General features: G+C 35.5%; 2 protein-coding genes across 9 annotated transcripts in view; one reads left to right on the top strand and one right to left on the bottom strand.

Annotated features, from left to right (window-relative positions):
• Positions 1-10,058, bottom strand: part of CEP63 (centrosomal protein 63) — a 39,927-nt gene extending 29,869 nt beyond the window's left edge. For 3 of the 7 annotated variants that reach the window (XR_012488122.1, XM_074301582.1, XM_074301586.1), the window contains exons 1-2: positions 9,482-10,058; positions 3,736-3,804 (exon numbers count right to left, since the gene is read on the bottom strand). Coding sequence is in view for 6 of the 7 variants with exons in the window: in XM_074301582.1 (XP_074157683.1) it covers positions 3,736-3,804; positions 9,482-9,519 (107 nt within the window). In the remaining variant the exon portion in view is untranslated. Of the gene's footprint in view, positions 1-3,735; positions 3,805-4,362; positions 9,425-9,481 lie in introns of those variants that run through there. The other 4 variants (XM_074301584.1, XM_074301588.1, XM_074301585.1 and 1 more) reach the window with 3 other exon arrangements.
• ANAPC13 (anaphase promoting complex subunit 13) lies at positions 10,012-14,626 on the top strand. 2 transcript variants are annotated; one of them, XM_074301590.1, is made up of 3 exons: positions 10,012-10,345; positions 11,325-11,450; positions 13,876-14,626. In XM_074301590.1, the coding sequence occupies exons 2-3, from the start codon at positions 11,352-11,354 to the stop codon at positions 13,999-14,001; spliced, it is 225 nt and encodes a 74-aa protein (XP_074157691.1). In that variant the 5' UTR covers positions 10,012-10,345; positions 11,325-11,351; the 3' UTR covers positions 14,002-14,626. The 2 variants fall into 2 exon arrangements, with proteins under 2 accessions (XP_074157691.1, XP_074157690.1); XM_074301589.1 differs by having other exon boundaries at positions 11,289-11,450.
• The last annotated feature ends 3,845 nt before the right edge of the window (positions 14,627-18,471 follow it).

Raw genomic sequence — 18,471 nt, 5'->3', positions numbered from 1 at the left:
GAGCCAGATTACCTCCTGATCTTCCTTTGCCAATTCCAGATTCTTCCTCTACCATGATCACTTGGCAATTATTCAGCAATCTCTTTTCTTTTGAGGTTTATTCAATCCATATGTATCAACTGATCAAGATTATGACAGCTATTACCTACCAATTTCCAGGTCACTTCCCTTTTTCCTCAATAAACTCATTACCTGCCTCACAGCCTCTCTCTCCTCAACTTCCACCCTAATATTAAGGGATTTTCACATATTGATACTCTTTCAGATACCCTAACTGACCAGTTCCTCAGTGTATTCATTTCCTATGACTTATTCATCCACTCAGCCTTAGCTCTATAAGGATGTAGTGGCTACTCTTGACTTTTGTTCCACCTCCATGTTTGGAAACATTAAAATTCCTTTATTTGCTCATAACCTTTCATCACTCTACCTTTTGCCTTTGCCTTTTAACTCCAAACCTGTTTACCTTTATCATGACATCTGATCCCTCAATTCTTCAGTTCCCAATTCCTCTTAAAGTCCTATACTCTCCCTTCTCCATTCTGACCCCCAATAAACCAATTCAACTCTATATTATCCTTCTCTCTCAAGTCCATGGTTCTTTTACTATATAACCAATTTTGCCTTGCCAAGTCTCAACACTGAATTACTTCTACCATCCACTGTTTTACCAATTATTCACATATTATTGAACAAAGATAGAGAAAAATCATAAAACTTCCTGACTGAGGCCACTACAAATATATATAACATGTCACATATAATCTCAATTGGCAAGGCAATCCTCTCATACCTCTCTAATCAATTCACTATTCCCATTTACCATTCTACATGATTCAACTTAAACTGCTCTTCCAAAGTAAGCAATAATCTCTTACTTGCCAAATCTAATTGGCCTTTTCTCATTGAGCATCCCTCCCAATCTATCTGTAGCCCCAGACATTGTTGATCTCTCTGTTTTGATACTCTCTTCTCTCAAGATTGTGGTGATACTGTACCTTTTTATCATAACACCATTCTACAGTCTCCTTAGTTGAATCTGCATTCAGGTCACACTATTAACCACAGATTACATCCTGGGCTCTCTGTCCTTCTTTTTCAATCATTTTGGTTCTTCAGCTTTCATAGATTAAATCATCCTATCTATACAGAAGATCATCAGATCTATTTATCTAATCCTAATCTCTCTCCTGACCTACAGTCTAATAGACAATTGGAGATTTGAATGAAGATCCAGCTTCTTTTTATGTGGCTGTCTTCCATATCTGGAATGTTTTCCCTTCCCATTTCCATCTCCTGGATTCCTTCTTTCTTCAGCGAAAATCCTACCTTCTTCAAAAACCCTGTCCAGATCCCCACTAATGCTAGGGCTTCCAGTCTAAGAATTTGTCCTGAAAATATTTTGTTTGTATATGGTTATCTGCATGTTATCTCTCCTATCAAGACTCAGAGCTACTTAATAGGGAGGGAACTATTTTTGTCTCCCACCTTTTTTATTGTTGTTAAATCTGGAACAAAGAAGACATTCAATAAATGTGTGGTCTTGATGCTAGAGGAGTTGCCTACTTAGAATATATTAAGTGTAAGAGACAATAACAACTGAATCCAGTTTTTGTTATATAATTTTCACCATATTACTGGTGAAATTACACCAATTACTGAATTACTGAAGGTTACCTTCTTACTAATTACCTAACCCTGAATTCAGTTCCATTGACTATATTCCTAGTGGAGTAGTCATTTTGGCAGAGCCTAATTGAGAACCACAACACAAATATACAATATATGAACTGTAGCCTAGACATGTTTTTTACTGGGCACTTTTGTAATACTTTATTGTTTTTCTGGAATCCTATATTGCTAAAAACTTCCATATTATTATGATAAAGAGTAGAGGGGCTCCTATTCCCTGGCTACTGCAAAAGAAGTTTCCTTACTATGACATAAGATAAGAAAGCAATCAATCATGTTTTGAATTAAGGACCCACCTCTCACACAATGCAGTTGTTAAGCTGCCAGGTGTGAAAGATGGAACTCAAGTATCCTCATATAGATATGGAGATGATAAAAGTTTATCATGATCTATATATACTAAGTCCTGAGAACACTCCTCTTGAAGTATCATTACTAAGCTATTATTTCATCATCATTCAATTCTGCATTTTGGCCTCTGACCTCATTATTTAACTGAAACTATCCTCCCCAAAATTACAAATGACCTCATAGTTGCCCAATTTAATAGTCTTTTATCAGTTCTAATCTTTCTGAACCAGTTTCATTTGACAACTATTGACTACTTTTCCTTCCAGTATACTCTCTCTTACTTGTCTGACCATTCCCAGTCTTATTTGCTGGATCATCTATGCTACTCTATGCTCATTATGAATATGATAAAAGATAAAGATAACAAAAAAAATCTGGCTTTTCTAAATTCTAGAATTCAATCTTTTCAAATACATCAAATGAATTTGTGACATAAGCATTTTAATAATTTTTATAATTAAAATCATTCTTTTCTCCAAAGTTTGTTTCATTAAAAAAAAAAAAGTGTGAAAACCAACAACTCTTGATTCACTTTTTCTGGTTATTCATGTAGTCCTTGTGGAAAAATTATGGCTTGTTGTTTTGTTTTGTTTTGTCTGTTTGAGTCTTTGCTAACAGTTAGCATGGAGTTACTTTCTCCTAAGCTTGGCTTTTCAACATTTCTGGATTTAATTCTTTACAATTATTGCAATCTTCTCCTGACATTTTAAACCTTTTAAAGGAAACATCAATTTCACCTTTTTAATTTAAAAAAAAAAAATACCAAAGAGTCAACAAATAGGTGCCCTGGATAACTGCTCTAAATAACTAATGATGGATCTGGGAAAATTATTTTATGATTATTTTTCAAATTAACTGAAATGTAGCCTCATAAATTAAAAAAAAAAAAAACCAATGTAATTAATATAAAGTTAAAATATCACTAAGATTTAGGAAATGGAAACATAGATGACTTATCTTCTAAAGAGGTAGGGCTATAAAGACAACTTCCTGACTCCTTACTAGGGAGGCTGGAAGGGAATGGAAAGGATTCTGCTCAGGTTTGAGTTGGATCACATTATCTTTAAGGCCTCTTCCAATTGAAAATCTATGAAATTAAAAAAAAAAAATACTGAGCACTAAAATGTCCAAAAGAAGACAAAGCAAAGAAAAATAAGGGTAGAGCCTGGATAACTACTAACAGAATAAGAAAATTCTAAATTATTGAGATTTGAGTATAAAAAACTTGCACTGTAAATCAGTCAAGAAATCTGAACTGCTGAAACTTGAAACCCAGACATTAAGACAGCTTTAATAAACTCCCAAAGAAATCAACAGAGGCTATTCTTATAATGGTAAGACACATAAGTGAGCTTTCCAATTCTTAAAAAATTTTTTTTTTCTTTTGTTAGAAAATCTCTCTAATTTTTCATCTGAATAGCACAGAGTGCAAATTTTCATAAATGAAAATGTTTACCTTCTAATTAAGAAGAAAAATTCTGAAAACATAATATTGTCTACAGACAACATATTCTTCACTGCAAGAATTACATTAGTTATCTTAACACAGAATGCTGTCATTTTTTATACAACATAAATTGTTTAAAATTCATGATAAGCAATGAAGAACTCAAGTACCAATGCTAGGAGAAACATCAGCACTGGAAAGAAAGCCTACTTCTTATTTAAAAGCAAAAAATAAAAAAACCTTACCTTTCTTGTCCCCGACTCTGTATTCCTTCCAACAAAGCCTCCATGACCAAATCACCTCTACTTTGGTAGCTGGGAAGAGAATAAATACAGGTCATAAAATGACACTTTTCTATAGTCAAAATTATTAATGGACAGTTTAAGAATATAAAAAGTGTGGCATTTTTGGGGAAGAATTTAGATTTTTGAGCACTCTTACAACTATATGCTAAGTACTGGAGATACAAAGATTAAAAAAAAATTGTCTCTGACTTTAATTTCTAGTCGGACTTATCTAAATCCATCTCACATGCTTAATATATAGTTGTTAAATTAATGAAAGAAAGGTTAGGAGAAAAAAAAAAAAGAGTAGATAAATTGCTTGGACAGAAACAAGCAGCTTGCTCCTTCATATTTGTTGCAGCAAAAACCTAAAAATCAAATCAGACCAAATAATGATCAAGAAATCCAACAAGAAATCATAGTAACTTCACCAATCCCAGAACTATACAAAATATCACCACAATATTATTCCTGGGCAATTAGAACAGCATTGCTAGTTAAACTAATATCAGCACATGCAATCCAGGAGGAACTGTCTGTGACCAGAGATATTTATAGCCTGAAAGATAGTGAGAGCAGAAGGCTCACCTAAAAAATCTCCAAGATGGTCAGAAACATAAAACGGAAACTTTGGAAGCCACTAGGAGTAGAAGTGAACAGTCTAAATATGGTAGTATTCACTCATCTTACTGAGGCCCAAGTCTTTAACACTGTCTTGATATCTGTGGCCTCATTCCTAAGGAAGTAAAAGTCAGTAAAGGAACTCATGTAATCTATGTTGAGACTAAGCAAGGCCAAGCACCCAGAAGCAGAGAAGAGAAGAACCATTCAGTTCTAGAGAATTTAAGAGATGAATACTGGAGAACTGGAGAGATGAGCAAGCAAAAGATTGAGATAATCCAGAAATGTTGAAAAGCCATGCTTAAGAGAACTCCATAATTGCAAGCAAAATTTAAAAAAATAATAATTTTTCCATAAACACTACATGAATAACCAGAAAATGTGAAACAAAAGTGGTTTTCACATTTTTTTAAAATGAAACAAACTTTGGTTTCTTTGTTTGGTTTGAATGATTTCAATTATAAAAATTATTAAAATGCTTCTGTTACAAATTCATTTTTAGCCTTAAAACTACTAAAAAATTATTCTGAAGGGAAATGCCAATGATTTTTGTATTTCAAGCGATTATTACCTTGACCTTTTAAAAAAAATGTGTCTTTTGGGGATTGAGTAGAATAGTAAATAATACAGCAGAGAAAAAGAGGAAAGGAACAAGCATATATAAGCATCTATTATAGGCTACTCACATGCTAAGCACTTTGACCTCACAACAACTCTGTGAGATACATATTATAATCCCCATTTTACAGTTGCAGAAACTGAGGCAAAGAGAAAGTAAGTGACTTATCCAGTCATACAGTTAGTATCAGATGATAATATGAACTCAGGTCTTCCCGAAAACCAAGCTCAGTACTTTCTCTATTCACTGCTCTAGTTAACTGACACAAATGCATTTGTAGTCAGAGGACTTTAATATGACTAGTTTGTGTTCCTGACAAATCACTTCTCTTTCTTGTACCTTAGTTTGGACATCTATAAAAAAAATAATAATAAAAAAGAAGTGGGGAGGAAAGATAGCATTCTGACTAAATTATCTTTAAGGTCCTCTCAAACTAAAAAAAAAAATAAAATAAAATATATAATGTTACAACAAACAAAGTCAGTCAAGAGAACAAACTTTGTCCTTGGCAAGTCATTTAGCCTTTCTGTGCTAAAAATGAAGGGCATGAATCAGAAACTTCCAAAGTTCTTTTCTTGAAATGTAGAGCACAAACCAATAGCACAACCACTTGATGGCAGTGGTGAATTCCCTAAAGAGAAATTTTCAAAAAATTTCTTTCTTGAATTAAATAATTTTTCTGGATTTGTACAAGTATCAAAAGAATGATTTGTTTGTTCAGCCTCAAAAAGCCTGTTAAACATAGGAACTGAAAACATAACCCATCCCTCCCCCAATCACAAGTAGTGGGTGAGCGCGCTTGCGCGCGCGCGCACACACACATACACACACACACACACACACACACACACACACACACTTACTTTACATGGCACTAAAAAAGCTTAGACAAATAGAAATACATACGTATATATTTCTCAAGAAAAGAATCATTTCTTGGCCACTTAAAACATACCTCAACCATTCTGATACACGGTAAAAGTGAAGAAAATTCTAGAACTAATGAAGAAAGAAAAGTCATGACACAAGACAGAAGCTCAAAAACATAATCTTAACTACCTAAAGAGGAGGCCTTCAAAACAGTCTCAGCAAATATGGATCAAGGAAGACTAGGAGAAAAAAAGGGGGTAGGGAGTGGAGGTATCAGCTTACCTATGCCAATTAGATTTCTTGATTCTATTGTGTCTCATTCCTCCAGCAATTTCAGCTAACCTTCTGTCCTCACACAACCTTTCTTCCTTTTTTAAATTTTTAAAATTTTTTGACCATTTTAATTCCAAATGGTAAACTCCTGTTCCTAACAAATTCACAAGGTACAGGAAATATAAAGACAAAAAAAGAAACAGTCCTAGTCCTTAAGCATTTTACATTCTATGAGAAATACAATATATATTGTCTTTAGGAAATATATAAGTAACATTGTAACATCAAGAAGCTTCAAAAGAATATAGAAGTTAAAACCAAGGTGGTAGAAGAGCAGGAGGGGCAATGAGATGTAGAAAAGACACCAGATTGAACTGTGGTGGGAAAATTCAAGAAAATGTTAGTCATTTTTTTTCCAACCCAGGTCAGGAAAGTATCTATGGACACTGGAATCAGTGTCTAATTAAGATTAATCAAGTGGAACATTCTAGGGGTAGGCAATGAGGGGAAGAGAAGGGTAGAAGATAAGAGACTGTGCATTATGGCAAATGGAAGGCCTACAATAAAGTCTGAGGTTAGGCAGTAGGTTGGAAGAATGAATTTTAAAAGTGTTTTTTTTTTTTAAATCACACCATAAAAACTATTTGGACAACAAGAATGCCCAATACACAAACCTAGCTCCAAAACATCAACAAAGTCTCTTAAGAAAAACATACTTAAATAAAAATTCCTGGAAGAGATAAAATGACAACACTCAAGGTGAAAAATTAAAAATAAATTAAAGAAAGACTTGAGAAAGGAATTCACAGCTTGACACAAAGGATACAAAACTCTTGTCCTCCAAAAAACCTCCCTGAAAAATGACTGCACCAAACAGAAGTCAATGACTCCTATGTGACAATAAGAAATACTGAAACAAAGTCAAAAGACTGAAAAAAAATTTTTTAAGGAATATACAAAATGTCATAACATAAGTGACTGATTTAGAAAATAGATAAGAAAAAAATTAAAGAATCAATGAAAATCCTTGAAATCCATTATCAAGGAACATATTTCAAAAAATCATAAAAGAAAGCCTGCTCAGATCTCTTAAAACCAATAGTAGAAATAAAAAGAATCCGTCTATCACTTCCTAAAAACTCCAAAATGAAAAGACCCAGAAAAATCATGGTCAAAATCTAGAGCTTCCAGATCAAAGAGAAAAATACTGAAAGCAATCAGAGAGAAATAATTCAAATAGCAAGGGGCCACAATCAGGAAACAAAGCAAAATAAATTCTAAAGATGTACAAAAACATTTCTAATTTTTTTTTTTTTTGAGGTGACAAAGAACAAGAATTCCATAGCACTATTCCATAGCACTTAACCTGTGCTAGAAGGAAGCTAGGGATTCTATGTGGCACTGAAGAAGATGGAGTACATTCCAAATATCAAGGGAGGCATGGAAGAAGGAATATAATTAAATAATTCCAACTTCATTTTCTCTTTTCATAACAACTATATACAATTCTTAATTTTAATTGCACAGGGTGTGACATAAATTCTAAAACCCAAGATCACAAAGCTGGTGTGAAGTACAAATTAAAGTCCTATCTGATTCCCAGCTGCTTCCTCAATAAGGCTTATGTATGTACTACAGGAATTAGACACTGTTTATTATTTACAGATATCAGCCCCATTTTACAAAGTAGTAATATTAAGAATAGTTCAATGACTTGCTCAAAGTTACAAAGCTTGTGTGAGAGGTGAGATGTTCTTGCCTCTAAGTCTAGAAATTTATCCATTAGCTGAACTTGCTTCTATGGTAAAAAGTAAAATGATCAAAATGTAAAGACATTAAAAAACAAAAAGAAAAAATTAACGAAAGAGAAATCCTTTTGAACGCAAGCACAAAACCAATCTGATGAGAATGCTATAATTTAACAAAATATACCTTATATATGTATAATTTTCATATATGAATAAAAATTCATATATAATTTCATATGTAATAATTTGATATCGACTTACTACCTATGTCACCATGTCTTCTGTACAGCACTAATCGAATTGTAATTTCACATTTAAAATGAATATTGCAAGGCTCTACACAGATATGAGTGTTCCTGTTCTAGTAAACCACTTTTAATAAAGAAAAGAAAAAAAAAAACTTTCACTAAATTTCCCCTTAGCCAATAGTGGTAGGGGGAGAGAAGAGAGGGGTTAAACTTGAAAGGTATTGGAAGCAACTAAAAATCATTCCAGGAGTTAATAAACGTTTTTGTATCATAGATCCCTTTGGCAATTTGATGAAACCTTTGGACTCCAAAGGTTTACCAGCTATGTCTCACCTAAGTGCACAGACAAAAAGACTACAAGTCCTTGGAATCCACAGCAATTTCAAAGGAGTGGCGATTATAAATATTCCAACGCATCTGACTTATAACATAGCATAAATCATATGTGACTTCTGTTAGTGACAAAGTCACAAGTACAGGTAATGCTATTGCAATTTATTAGCCACATTTGTAATAGATAGAAATGTTAAATTTCAATTATAGATTGGTTGACAATTTTTTTTGACAATTTCCCATTCAAATTCCTGGGCTCTCAAAAACATACCCATGAAATTCTTCAGGTTAAGAACCTTTAGCCCTTATAGAACTAAAAATACTCATGTCCACAACATCAATAGACTAGAAAAAACATGGGATGAGGTGTCATTTAAAAAAAAAAAAAAAAAAAAAAAAAGCAATTACACCAATGAGGCTAAAGACCGTGCCCGCCCTCAAGGATCTTACAATCTAATGGGAAAGACGACATGCAAAGAAATAGATACAAAGTTTCCAGTTAAGATCAGAGATGAATGCCTCCATTTTGGACAAGAAAGTGGCTTTGCCCACAGTAACGGGCTTAAGTAGGAGCAGGACTGCAGAATGGAAAGCTCCGTTAGTCTGGGATTTATTTATCCAGCTTTCTTTATATCTCCAGCGCCTGGCAAGGGCCCTCGCTTGGTAGGTGCTTTAATGTCTGAACTAAATTGTGCACTGCACCGCGGTCTCCAGAACTTTTGGGGAGCTTGGAGGTGTGTTCGGGACGAGGTGGAGAAGTGAAGGAGGATGGTCTCCGCCTACAGCACCTTCGAACTGCTTCTGAATCGGCCGCCACTGCGCGGCGCCAGGCACGTGGTTTCCACGGCCTCCGCCCAGATCACGGCCCCCTCCTCCCCCTCTCAGCCCCGGCTATAAAAAGGAGGAACCCACTTCGAGCGAGCCCCGAGGTGGGTGGGGGAATGAGTCGTGGCCGCCAGCCCCTGCCCTCGGTCCCGAGGATGGGAGGCGGGCACCTGACAACGGGGTGGGCCGAAGCGCCAGGCGGAGCCATTGTCCAACTAGTCCCCACATCGGCCGGCGGACGCGACGTGGAGTGAAGGGAGGCGAAGGGGACGCCGGGAAGAAGGTCGCAGCCGCCACCCCGCGCCTGCGGACTAGGGATCAAGGGGTCGGTGCGGCTCAATGACCTCGGCCCCGCGACCACGCACTTCGTGCAGCCCAGCGCAGCCAGACGTCCACAGCCACAGTCGCCGCCGCCGCCAAGGGGCGCTGCCGGTGCAGCGTCCGCCCCCTCCCCTTTCTCGTTCTCCCGCCGTTACCTCTACCGGCCGCGCGCGCCACCAACGTTCCGCACCGCCTCCTTGTGCTCACCCCCTCGTTCTAGCTCCCCTCCCTCCGCCCCTCTTAACTCCCGTCTCCGCCCTTTAAAAAATATTTCCCTCTTTTATGAACCAAACCAAGTTCATCCTCCCCCTTTTCCTAATTCAGTAGAGTGGACTCGGCCGAATTCTCTGATTCGCGAGGCCTAAAGGGAGGGAGGGAAGGGCTTTGCTGATCACGTGACCCCAGCGAATCGTCTAGTGGAGGAGCAAAAGGCGCCGCGGTTGAAGGCGGAAGAGCGCCTGGAATTGAGATTCGCGCAACACGCCTGCGCCATGACCGCGGGATGCGCATTCGCGTTCTCTCCATAGTCTGGTTACCTTTCTCGTGTCGCTGTGCAGTTGTACCTTCCCTTTCCCTTTGGGGTCACTTCTCGAGCGTCTCGGCTCTCTCCTTCCACACTCCTGACCCCTTAAGGGACAAGAGATTCGGGGGGACTGTCGTTCCCTCCCTCTCCTTTTTCTTCTGCTCCCGCTGGTCCCAAACTGCCGCTCCAGGTAGGGTTCGGCCTCGTCCGGGCTTACACTAGCGCAGCGCCTCCGTGCCATGTCAGTGAACAGCGTCGGCAGCAGGCCTGGGCTGATAACCTGAAACGGTTAATCGTTTACTCTCTCGGTTCCGAGACCGGGGGTGCCTCGGTAAAACATAGGCTGAAGGGACAGTCCACAAACTACTCGGTCCTCTCCATACTCTTTACAGCGAGGTGATTGATCGGACCCTTTCCCGAGACGCTACAGACAGGACAGCGTTCTGTTAGGGTAAAGAGAGGTCTCCAAATTCATTCCACAAATCTCAGGGAACTCCATTTCCTGTGTTATTTACAACCATCCTTAGATGGATTTATTCAGCATCATGGGCCTTGCACAATTTTGGAAAATTTGTAAAAATCTGCAAATCATTGGCCACCTATTGTGTTCTGAGAGAACTGATTTAAACCGCAGCCTTTGCTCTAAATGACCTGGTCTAATGGAGGCTTCAATATATGAGTTCAACAGCCACATAAAGTTACAATTCATAATGTTTTCACTGCCAGATAGGGACAGAGATGAAAATCAGGGAAATCCCTCCCCTCTAGAGTTTACAATCTGTCTGGTGATTTAAAAGAACAGAGAAGGAAGGTGACTTTTTTATAACTTAGGTTCCAATGAGAAGAGGGCAGAAAGCACCTTGAAGAAAATGGGGAAAAGTTTGGATACAAGAATTTAGAGGAATGTTTATTTTGAAGTATTCACAGTTTTATTGGTTTGTGTAGAAACATCCAAAGGGGATCCTTATATTTTATTCTAGTAAAAATCAAAAATGTATTAGCCAACTGTAGCCAATTTTGGCTTATTTTGAGCTCAGGTCGTGTCCACAGACACAAAACATTTTAATGTATGTTTGGAATAATTCAGAAAAATTAACTATTGTGTGTGTGTTGTTGTTTTTTTAATCCACTAGCCAACAAATTTTTGAACTGTAACTTGTGGGCCATAGGTCTAAGACAATCAAAATCATAAAAGAATGGACAGTGAGGTTCAGAGGGATGGAAGAATTCTGGATTTGATTGATGATGCCTGGAGAGAAGATAAATTACCATATGAAGATGTTGCAATACCACTGGTAGGTAACAGTCCTAGGAATGAATGAATAGACCATTATGAACAACATATTTGCTGTTAAGGGAAACCTGTAAAGAGTTAAGGGGCAGATAAGGAAAAAACGAAGAAATTAAAATGTAATTGGGAAATATTTTAAAAATAAAAATACAGTAGAACAAAGATAATAATGTGTAGTTTTGTAAGTAAATATGCAGCCACAGGTATCTTTAGATACAAGTGGCCTTGTTTTTGTTTTGAATTTGACACCACTGATCTAGACTCATAATAATGAGAGTCTTTACCTGAGGCAGTAAAAATAGGAGGGAATGGGTAGATCCAATCCTGTCAAAGAAAATCAGCTAACATACAAAGAGTAAGGGTCAAAAACTAGTTAGTAACAGGTCTCCTGACTCTTTCTAGAGCTTCTTTCAATGTATGATAGCTAGAAATAAATCAAGAATAATTAAGAGTCAAAACCACCAAAATAAATGGGAAAAATAAAAACTTTAGAACTAAATTATATTCTCTTCTTTGTCTTACCTTGAGCTGTCATTCAGTTACTCGTTGTAAACCTTCATACTTTGATGCTAGACCTTTCCAGATTTTCTGAGAGACATCTGTTTCACTCTCCATATCCACCAAGTTTTTAGGAAAAACTTAACAAACTTCTATGCTTATAGACTTCCCTAGATCTCTTAATCCTTTAGACTTCCCTAGACTTATATTCTTAGCCATGTATTTGTTTTTTATAGAATTAAATCTGATTTAACGGATGATTTTAACATACTTGATAGGTTGTGCCTGGATAACCACTTGGGAAAGATGTAAGGGGAGATCATACTTCAGGCCTAAACTAAGTAATTTTTAAGATTGCCTCCAACTCTTTAAGAAATTATAATTCTATTATTTTTTCACTTTAGTAAAGGCTTATGATACATCCCATGTATAAAATGAGGACCTACTGAAATGAGAGAAAATTAGAAAAGAGGAGAAAAATATTTTTCTTTTAACAGATGGGAGAATGGTAATGGAAAATAGTCAAGAGTAATATGCAAGTAAAAACAACCTTAACTGTTTTTGAAAGATTTGTAAAATATTCAGGTTACCTACTTTCAAAAATCAAGAACAGAAAATATAAAACTTTTTACTAAGTGCAATAAATAGCAATATCTTAAATTGAGTTACAGATCAAGAGAGAAGAAAAAGCAAAAGTGTCTGAAGACCTAAAAGGAAAAGAAAAAAAGGAAAAACATCCATTGTGTAGGATAAGGACTTGTATCTATCTGAAAAACTTTCACATATGTACTCAGAATTTAGGCCAATTGAAATCAACCCAAGAGCAGAATAGAGCCAGTGAATTTTTCTCTTTTTTTTTTCCCCCCCCTGAGGCTGGGGTTAAGTGACTTGCCCAGGGTCACACAGCTAGGAAATGTAAAGTGTCTGAGGCCAGATTTGAACTTGGGTCCTCCTGAATTCAGGGCTGATGCTCTATCTATTGCACCACCTAGCTGCCCCCTGAATCAGATATTTTTAACTTATGATTTATAGATTTGTTTTACTTTTGTCTTGTTGGTGTGTTAATCTTTTATTCCAGCTAATGTTAACTGTCTTTATTAGATTTTGGTAGTCCAAAATCCATCATTTCATAGGTGTGAATTCTTTTAGTCCTCTACTAAATTGAGTCATAACTCCTCCATACTATAACTGTCTTCATGAGTTAATAGGTCTAAAAAACGTTTCTCATTTGATGTCCAACTTTCTTGGAATTAACATCTCTGAATTTAACTGTATCAAACCTTACCTGATAAAATACACTGTGTATTAGTTTCTAACTCTGTAGCTCTCTTGCTCTGTAGTCTTCACAGCTTGGTAGAATTTATCAGAATGTACGCTAGTTTTAATAAGGAAAAGTCAGTAGTGTTTAAATTTTCTTCTACCATATTTTAATTTCACATGAAATTACTATTTTTCACTGATATTAACTAGACAAAAAAAAATTATCCAACACATAGTAATCCCTTAAAACTATACAGGTAATCCTAGCTTAGGAAATTGCTAATTTTTCTTAACTATTAACCTTGACTTATATGTACTATATCAAGAAAAAGAAAATGAATTCTCTTAATGCAGAAAAAAGGAGAAAAGAAATCAGTGGTTTTTGGTTATTTTCTGAATGATGCTAATGCTTCACCCCAGAAATTCTTGTTTTTTCTTTCTGTTAAGTATTTTATATATACTTGTAAATGTAAATGTTTCTTATAGAATGTAAATTCTTTGAAGGCAGGAACTTTTTTTTTTTTCACAATTTCTTTTGTGTCTTCAATGCCTAACATATAATAAACACTTATTTATGCTTGTTAATTACTGGGCTAATTGCTGACTTTCATTTAATGAAATATCAGCTCTTTTGGAACATGTCATTCTGAGTTCTTTTTTCACATTTTCAGAATGAGCTTCCTGAACCAGAACAAGATAATGGTGGCACAACGGAATCTGTCAAAGAACAAGAGATGAAGTGGACAGACTTAGCCTTACAATATCTACATGAAAACATTCCTCCAGCAGGAAACTAATTTCTTATCTTTCATGGACAGATTATTGTGTGTCCAAAATGTTTTCTTCTAGGTTCCCAAGTCGTATCTTTAAGCTGTGAGCCACTGCTTTAAACAGTTGATTCTTGTCAACAAGATAGAATCTGAAAATATTTATTCTTGAAGAGATAATGAATTTAGGTAGCTTAATATTAAGATTTTTAAAAAGTATTTTAGGTTCCATGAGCCTAATTAAATCTCTTTGTTAACTTGTCTTAAAATTTAAATATCCACCTATAACTTTGATTTTGCTACTGTTGTTATAGGTTAGTACAATTTAATTTACTATTGTATTTTCTTCAGTAGAAAATCAAATAGTAAGAGAATGATGTCAAAATTCTATACTTTGTCTTGCTTCTCTGCTCATTGTCATATCAAGGGTAAGACAAAGAATACATTTGACCTTAGATATTAAAAGTTGATGAGTCTATTATTCAAACCTACTAAGACCTTAGGAGAAGAGCTCAATTTTATAATTTTACTTCAAATGGAAAATTAGCTGGGTAGGGCTCTGTCTCTAGTCATTTATTTTTGAGTTAGTATATTTATGGTTGGAATTCGTTTTTTTGTTTTGTTTTCTTACATTAAATTTGATTGATTCATAAAATTATTCTTTTGTATAGCTTTCAAACAAAAGTACATTGTGCAATTTTACAAACTAAAAAAAATATAAGTTCAAGAAATGCTTAAGACAAACTCATGGATTGTTCATAGGGATCATTGGAGCTTGAAGGGCCCAGAAGTCATTTAGCTTAATCATCTAATATTGCAGGTCAAGAATCTACAGCCCAGATACTTCCCCCAAAATGATAAAGGTAATAAGTGGCAGATCTGGGATTCTTATCTCCAGATCCTTAGGCAGTGTTTGGCATTCTTTCCACTGCAATATGCTGCTTCCCTAATTCATAGCAGCTAATAAGAAAAAACTACGGATGTTCAGAAGACATCTTAAATTTGTGAATTGAAAGCAATTTCCAATTTCCATGTTCTTCCATAAACCATTTTCAAGAATACTGAGCTAGAAAGAACCCCATGTTGGATACCAGAGATTTAAGAAAAGCAAGAAAAGGAAGGCTCCATATTAGAGGAAACAACTGTAGGGACTCTTTAGGAAACAAATCATCATGCTTCTGAAAATGGGCTCTTTGATTTCTGTAAGTACCTCTTCATGATGAAATCCTTAACCTGACTCCTAGCTTCTTTTCTTACTTTGGATCCTGAGTTTTAGTGTACCTGAAAAGCTCTGGTTCCTGACCTGGTATTCAGTAAAATTTTGTCTTTGGTCTCAGTTCATTTTCCCCAGAAAGACTCTTTTTCTCAGGCCTCTTAATTATCTTGTCCCTAATGCATTATCAGTCTTACCCAGCAGAAATCTGCATTGCTAGAACCCATTATGTTATCTAGTAATGCTAGTTTTTGTTCATACTAATATATTTTGAAATATAACAGGAAAAAGGGAGGGGAGCCAAAATTTCATCACCATTCCATCTCTATAAAGCCTTCTCTAGCTATTTCAGTTCTCACTGTGTTAACTTCTAACTACCTCAGTCATAGCCTAGAATAGGTAATGTAGCTCTTAATTATGTATCGATTTATGTTACCTGCTATCATTTAAGGTATGATAGATTCTTCTTCCTAAATTGACTGTTCCTTGAGAATGGGGTAGTTAGTATAAGACCATATGTTAGGTTTTCTGTATTCTCTGCATATAGGTTACTGAATAAGTACATGAATTAATTATTGTCATTTGTATTATTGTATTTAGTAATATTGTAATTTGAACCTTGATTGGTTCAAATACCTCCCCCCAATTTTTTTTAACCACATTTGACTTTCAAAAGAAAAAGACAAAAATCCCAACAGAGCAAGCATATGTCAGGGATTTGTTTTAAAAAGCATCTTCCAGGGTATATTCTAGCATCAGAATATAGCTGAATCTTTATATCTTCTACATCTCTTGCCCTATACAACAATTATTTATCTTCAAAATTTTGAATCTTAGGCAGTCTAGCATTGTAAATCATCAGAGATAGTATTCTTACTAAGGTTCTGAATGAACAAGTATATTTTAGAAAGCTTTTAAAATATATATGTTTTTTAAAGCATCCTTTTTTGTGTCTTGTACATTGTATACAATTCCATTTCAGGTAAACCAAAATTAACTTGAGAGTGTACAGCAAACCTTAAGTATTCTGATTAATTGAGGCTTTACATTAATTCATCTTACATGATGTTTACTAATTTCTAAGAACAAAAGTACAAATATCAAACGGATATAGACATTTTAAGATTTTATTTAGATTTATTGTTTTGTCTAGTATTGTAATAGACTTCAGTCTGGAGTATTGTTGAGCTTGTAGCACCATATTATAAAAAATATGAGAGGGAAGAACTGGGGCCATTAAGTTAAAGTTACAAAGAAGTAAATTTCAGCTTGTTATGAAGAAAACCTTAATAGCGATCAAAATTACAACGGTATGAGCTACCCCTGGAAGCAATGAGTTACCCATTCTTTTAGTTCATCAATATCCTTGTAAAGAAATTTTCAAATGGAGGCTGAATAATCATTTGCTAGGGATATTGTAGAAAGAATTTCTGTGTAATTGTGAGCTGGACCAGGTGATCTGCAGTAATTTCCATTTCTGGGATTCTATGATTACAGCCTTGTGTGGTAAATGAATCACTGGATTTGGACTTAAAATTTTAATCCCAGATCTTTTCCTACTTTGGTATCTGTAATGTCCACGCTAGTTTTCTGGAGAATCTCTGGATGGGCCTTGGTCTTTAGGTGGAGAAGTGGTGGAGGCAAGAGGGCCACAAAGTGGCTGATCAAAGGTGGAGTCGAGAGTCCAGAGTCTGAATCTTTGTGTCTGTGACTGAGACTCTCAGTTCCCAATACTCTCAGCGCATAAATAACTTCAGTACAATTACATCACTACAGCAACTGATCATGTACCAACTGTACCCATTACATCACCATAATGCACTAAGTATATGCCAACTGGAGTGATTACATCATTTTATCACATTAAGTATATGTTTAACTAGAGAACCCTTATATCATCAATCACACCTACTGGTGTTTAAATATAAGCACCCTGTTGTCCTTGATTCAAGTATACCTTTCCAGATTTCTGGCCGCCTACATCTATCCTTCAGTAAGGCCTCTGTTTCCCCCTCTTTGAAATATAGCTAAGATCTTCATTTTAGTGTTTGATTATAATCTTGATCCAAGTTGACTAGTTCTCATTTGTCATATATTGTTTTGGAACTCAGTCATTTGTCATCACAAATGACGTATTCTGTAGGCCATGGAACACAAATTAGAAGATTTGTTAACTCTCCTAAAAATTGGGATAATAGACTAGAAGGAAAATGCTATAGGGTCTCAAGGAATCTTCAGGATCCCTATCAAAAACAACAAAAGAAATAGGAAAATGAAACAGAAGTACCAGATCTTAGATCACAAAGAAATTATAGATAATATAAGAAATGTAGAAATTTTAAATACATTTATGGATCATGCTGTAATAACATTAGCAATCAACAATAAAAATATGGATTAGTTTTTTTTTTTAATGTTAGCTTGTGTGGAGATTAAGAGAATAACTTATTAATGCCAGAGTTAAAAATTAAATTATAGAAAACCTTAAATTTAAAGATAATTACAGATGCAGCATATCAAAACATAAGGAACTTGTCAAAAGCAAAGACATAACAATGAAAACTTAGGGGGGAAGGAAAGTTTAAAGTTAAAGAAGTTAGAACATGAACAAATTAATACACCAAAATAAAGTATAAAGAAATGGATTTTAAAAATAAATAAGAGAATAAAAGAACAATTGAATTGCGAGACTTAGAGTTAGGAAGACATAGACTCTTAGCCTATAGCTTATTAGCCAGTTGAGTCTGGGCCAGGCCGTTAGTCTTTGTGATTCAATGACCTCATCTATGAAATAAGGTGGCTAGACTTTTAAGGCTTCTTAAGATATTTTAGTTCTAGATCTGTAATTCTAATTATTATAAAGTTATTTTTGAAAAGAATTGAGTATTCTAAGGGAGGAAAATAAAATCAGAAATTGAGGGAAATCAGAGTGAATGCAAAAGAAATAAGCCCATCAGAAATTTTATGCATTTAATATGTCAAAAAGATTAATATAAATGGATAAATACTTGTAAAATATAAAATAACTAAGCAGTATATAATAATGAATAGAAGGCCAGTGAAGAGAATCAGGAGCCCCTAAATTCAACTTCTCACAGATACTAACTATATGATACTGAACTCAAGCTCTCATCCTCAGGATACTCTTTTTTTTCCCTTAGGCAATTGGGGTTAAATGACTTGCCCAAGGTCCCACAGCTAAGAAGTGTGAAGTGTTAAGTGTCTTAGAGCAGATTTGAACTTAAAGGGACAGCACTGTGCTGTCCCTTCAGGATACTCTTAAGACT

This window comes from Sminthopsis crassicaudata, chromosome 3, assembly GCF_048593235.1.
Source record: "Sminthopsis crassicaudata isolate SCR6 chromosome 3, ASM4859323v1, whole genome shotgun sequence".
Taxonomy (NCBI): domain Eukaryota; kingdom Metazoa; phylum Chordata; class Mammalia; order Dasyuromorphia; family Dasyuridae; genus Sminthopsis; species Sminthopsis crassicaudata.
The sequence above is the reverse complement of the archived record's forward strand: the minus strand, read 5'-3'. Positions and strand labels throughout refer to the sequence as shown.

Bases quoted from the DNA above. Each gene is read 5' to 3' on its own strand.
- ANAPC13 (XM_074301590.1), top strand. From the start codon at position 11,352: ATGGACAGTGAGGTTCAGAGGGATGGAAGAATTCTGGATTTGATTGAT. The intron at 11,451-13,875 runs GTAGGTAACAGT...TCACATTTTCAG, and splicing joins AAGATGTTGCAATACCACTG to AATGAGCTTCCTGAACCAGA.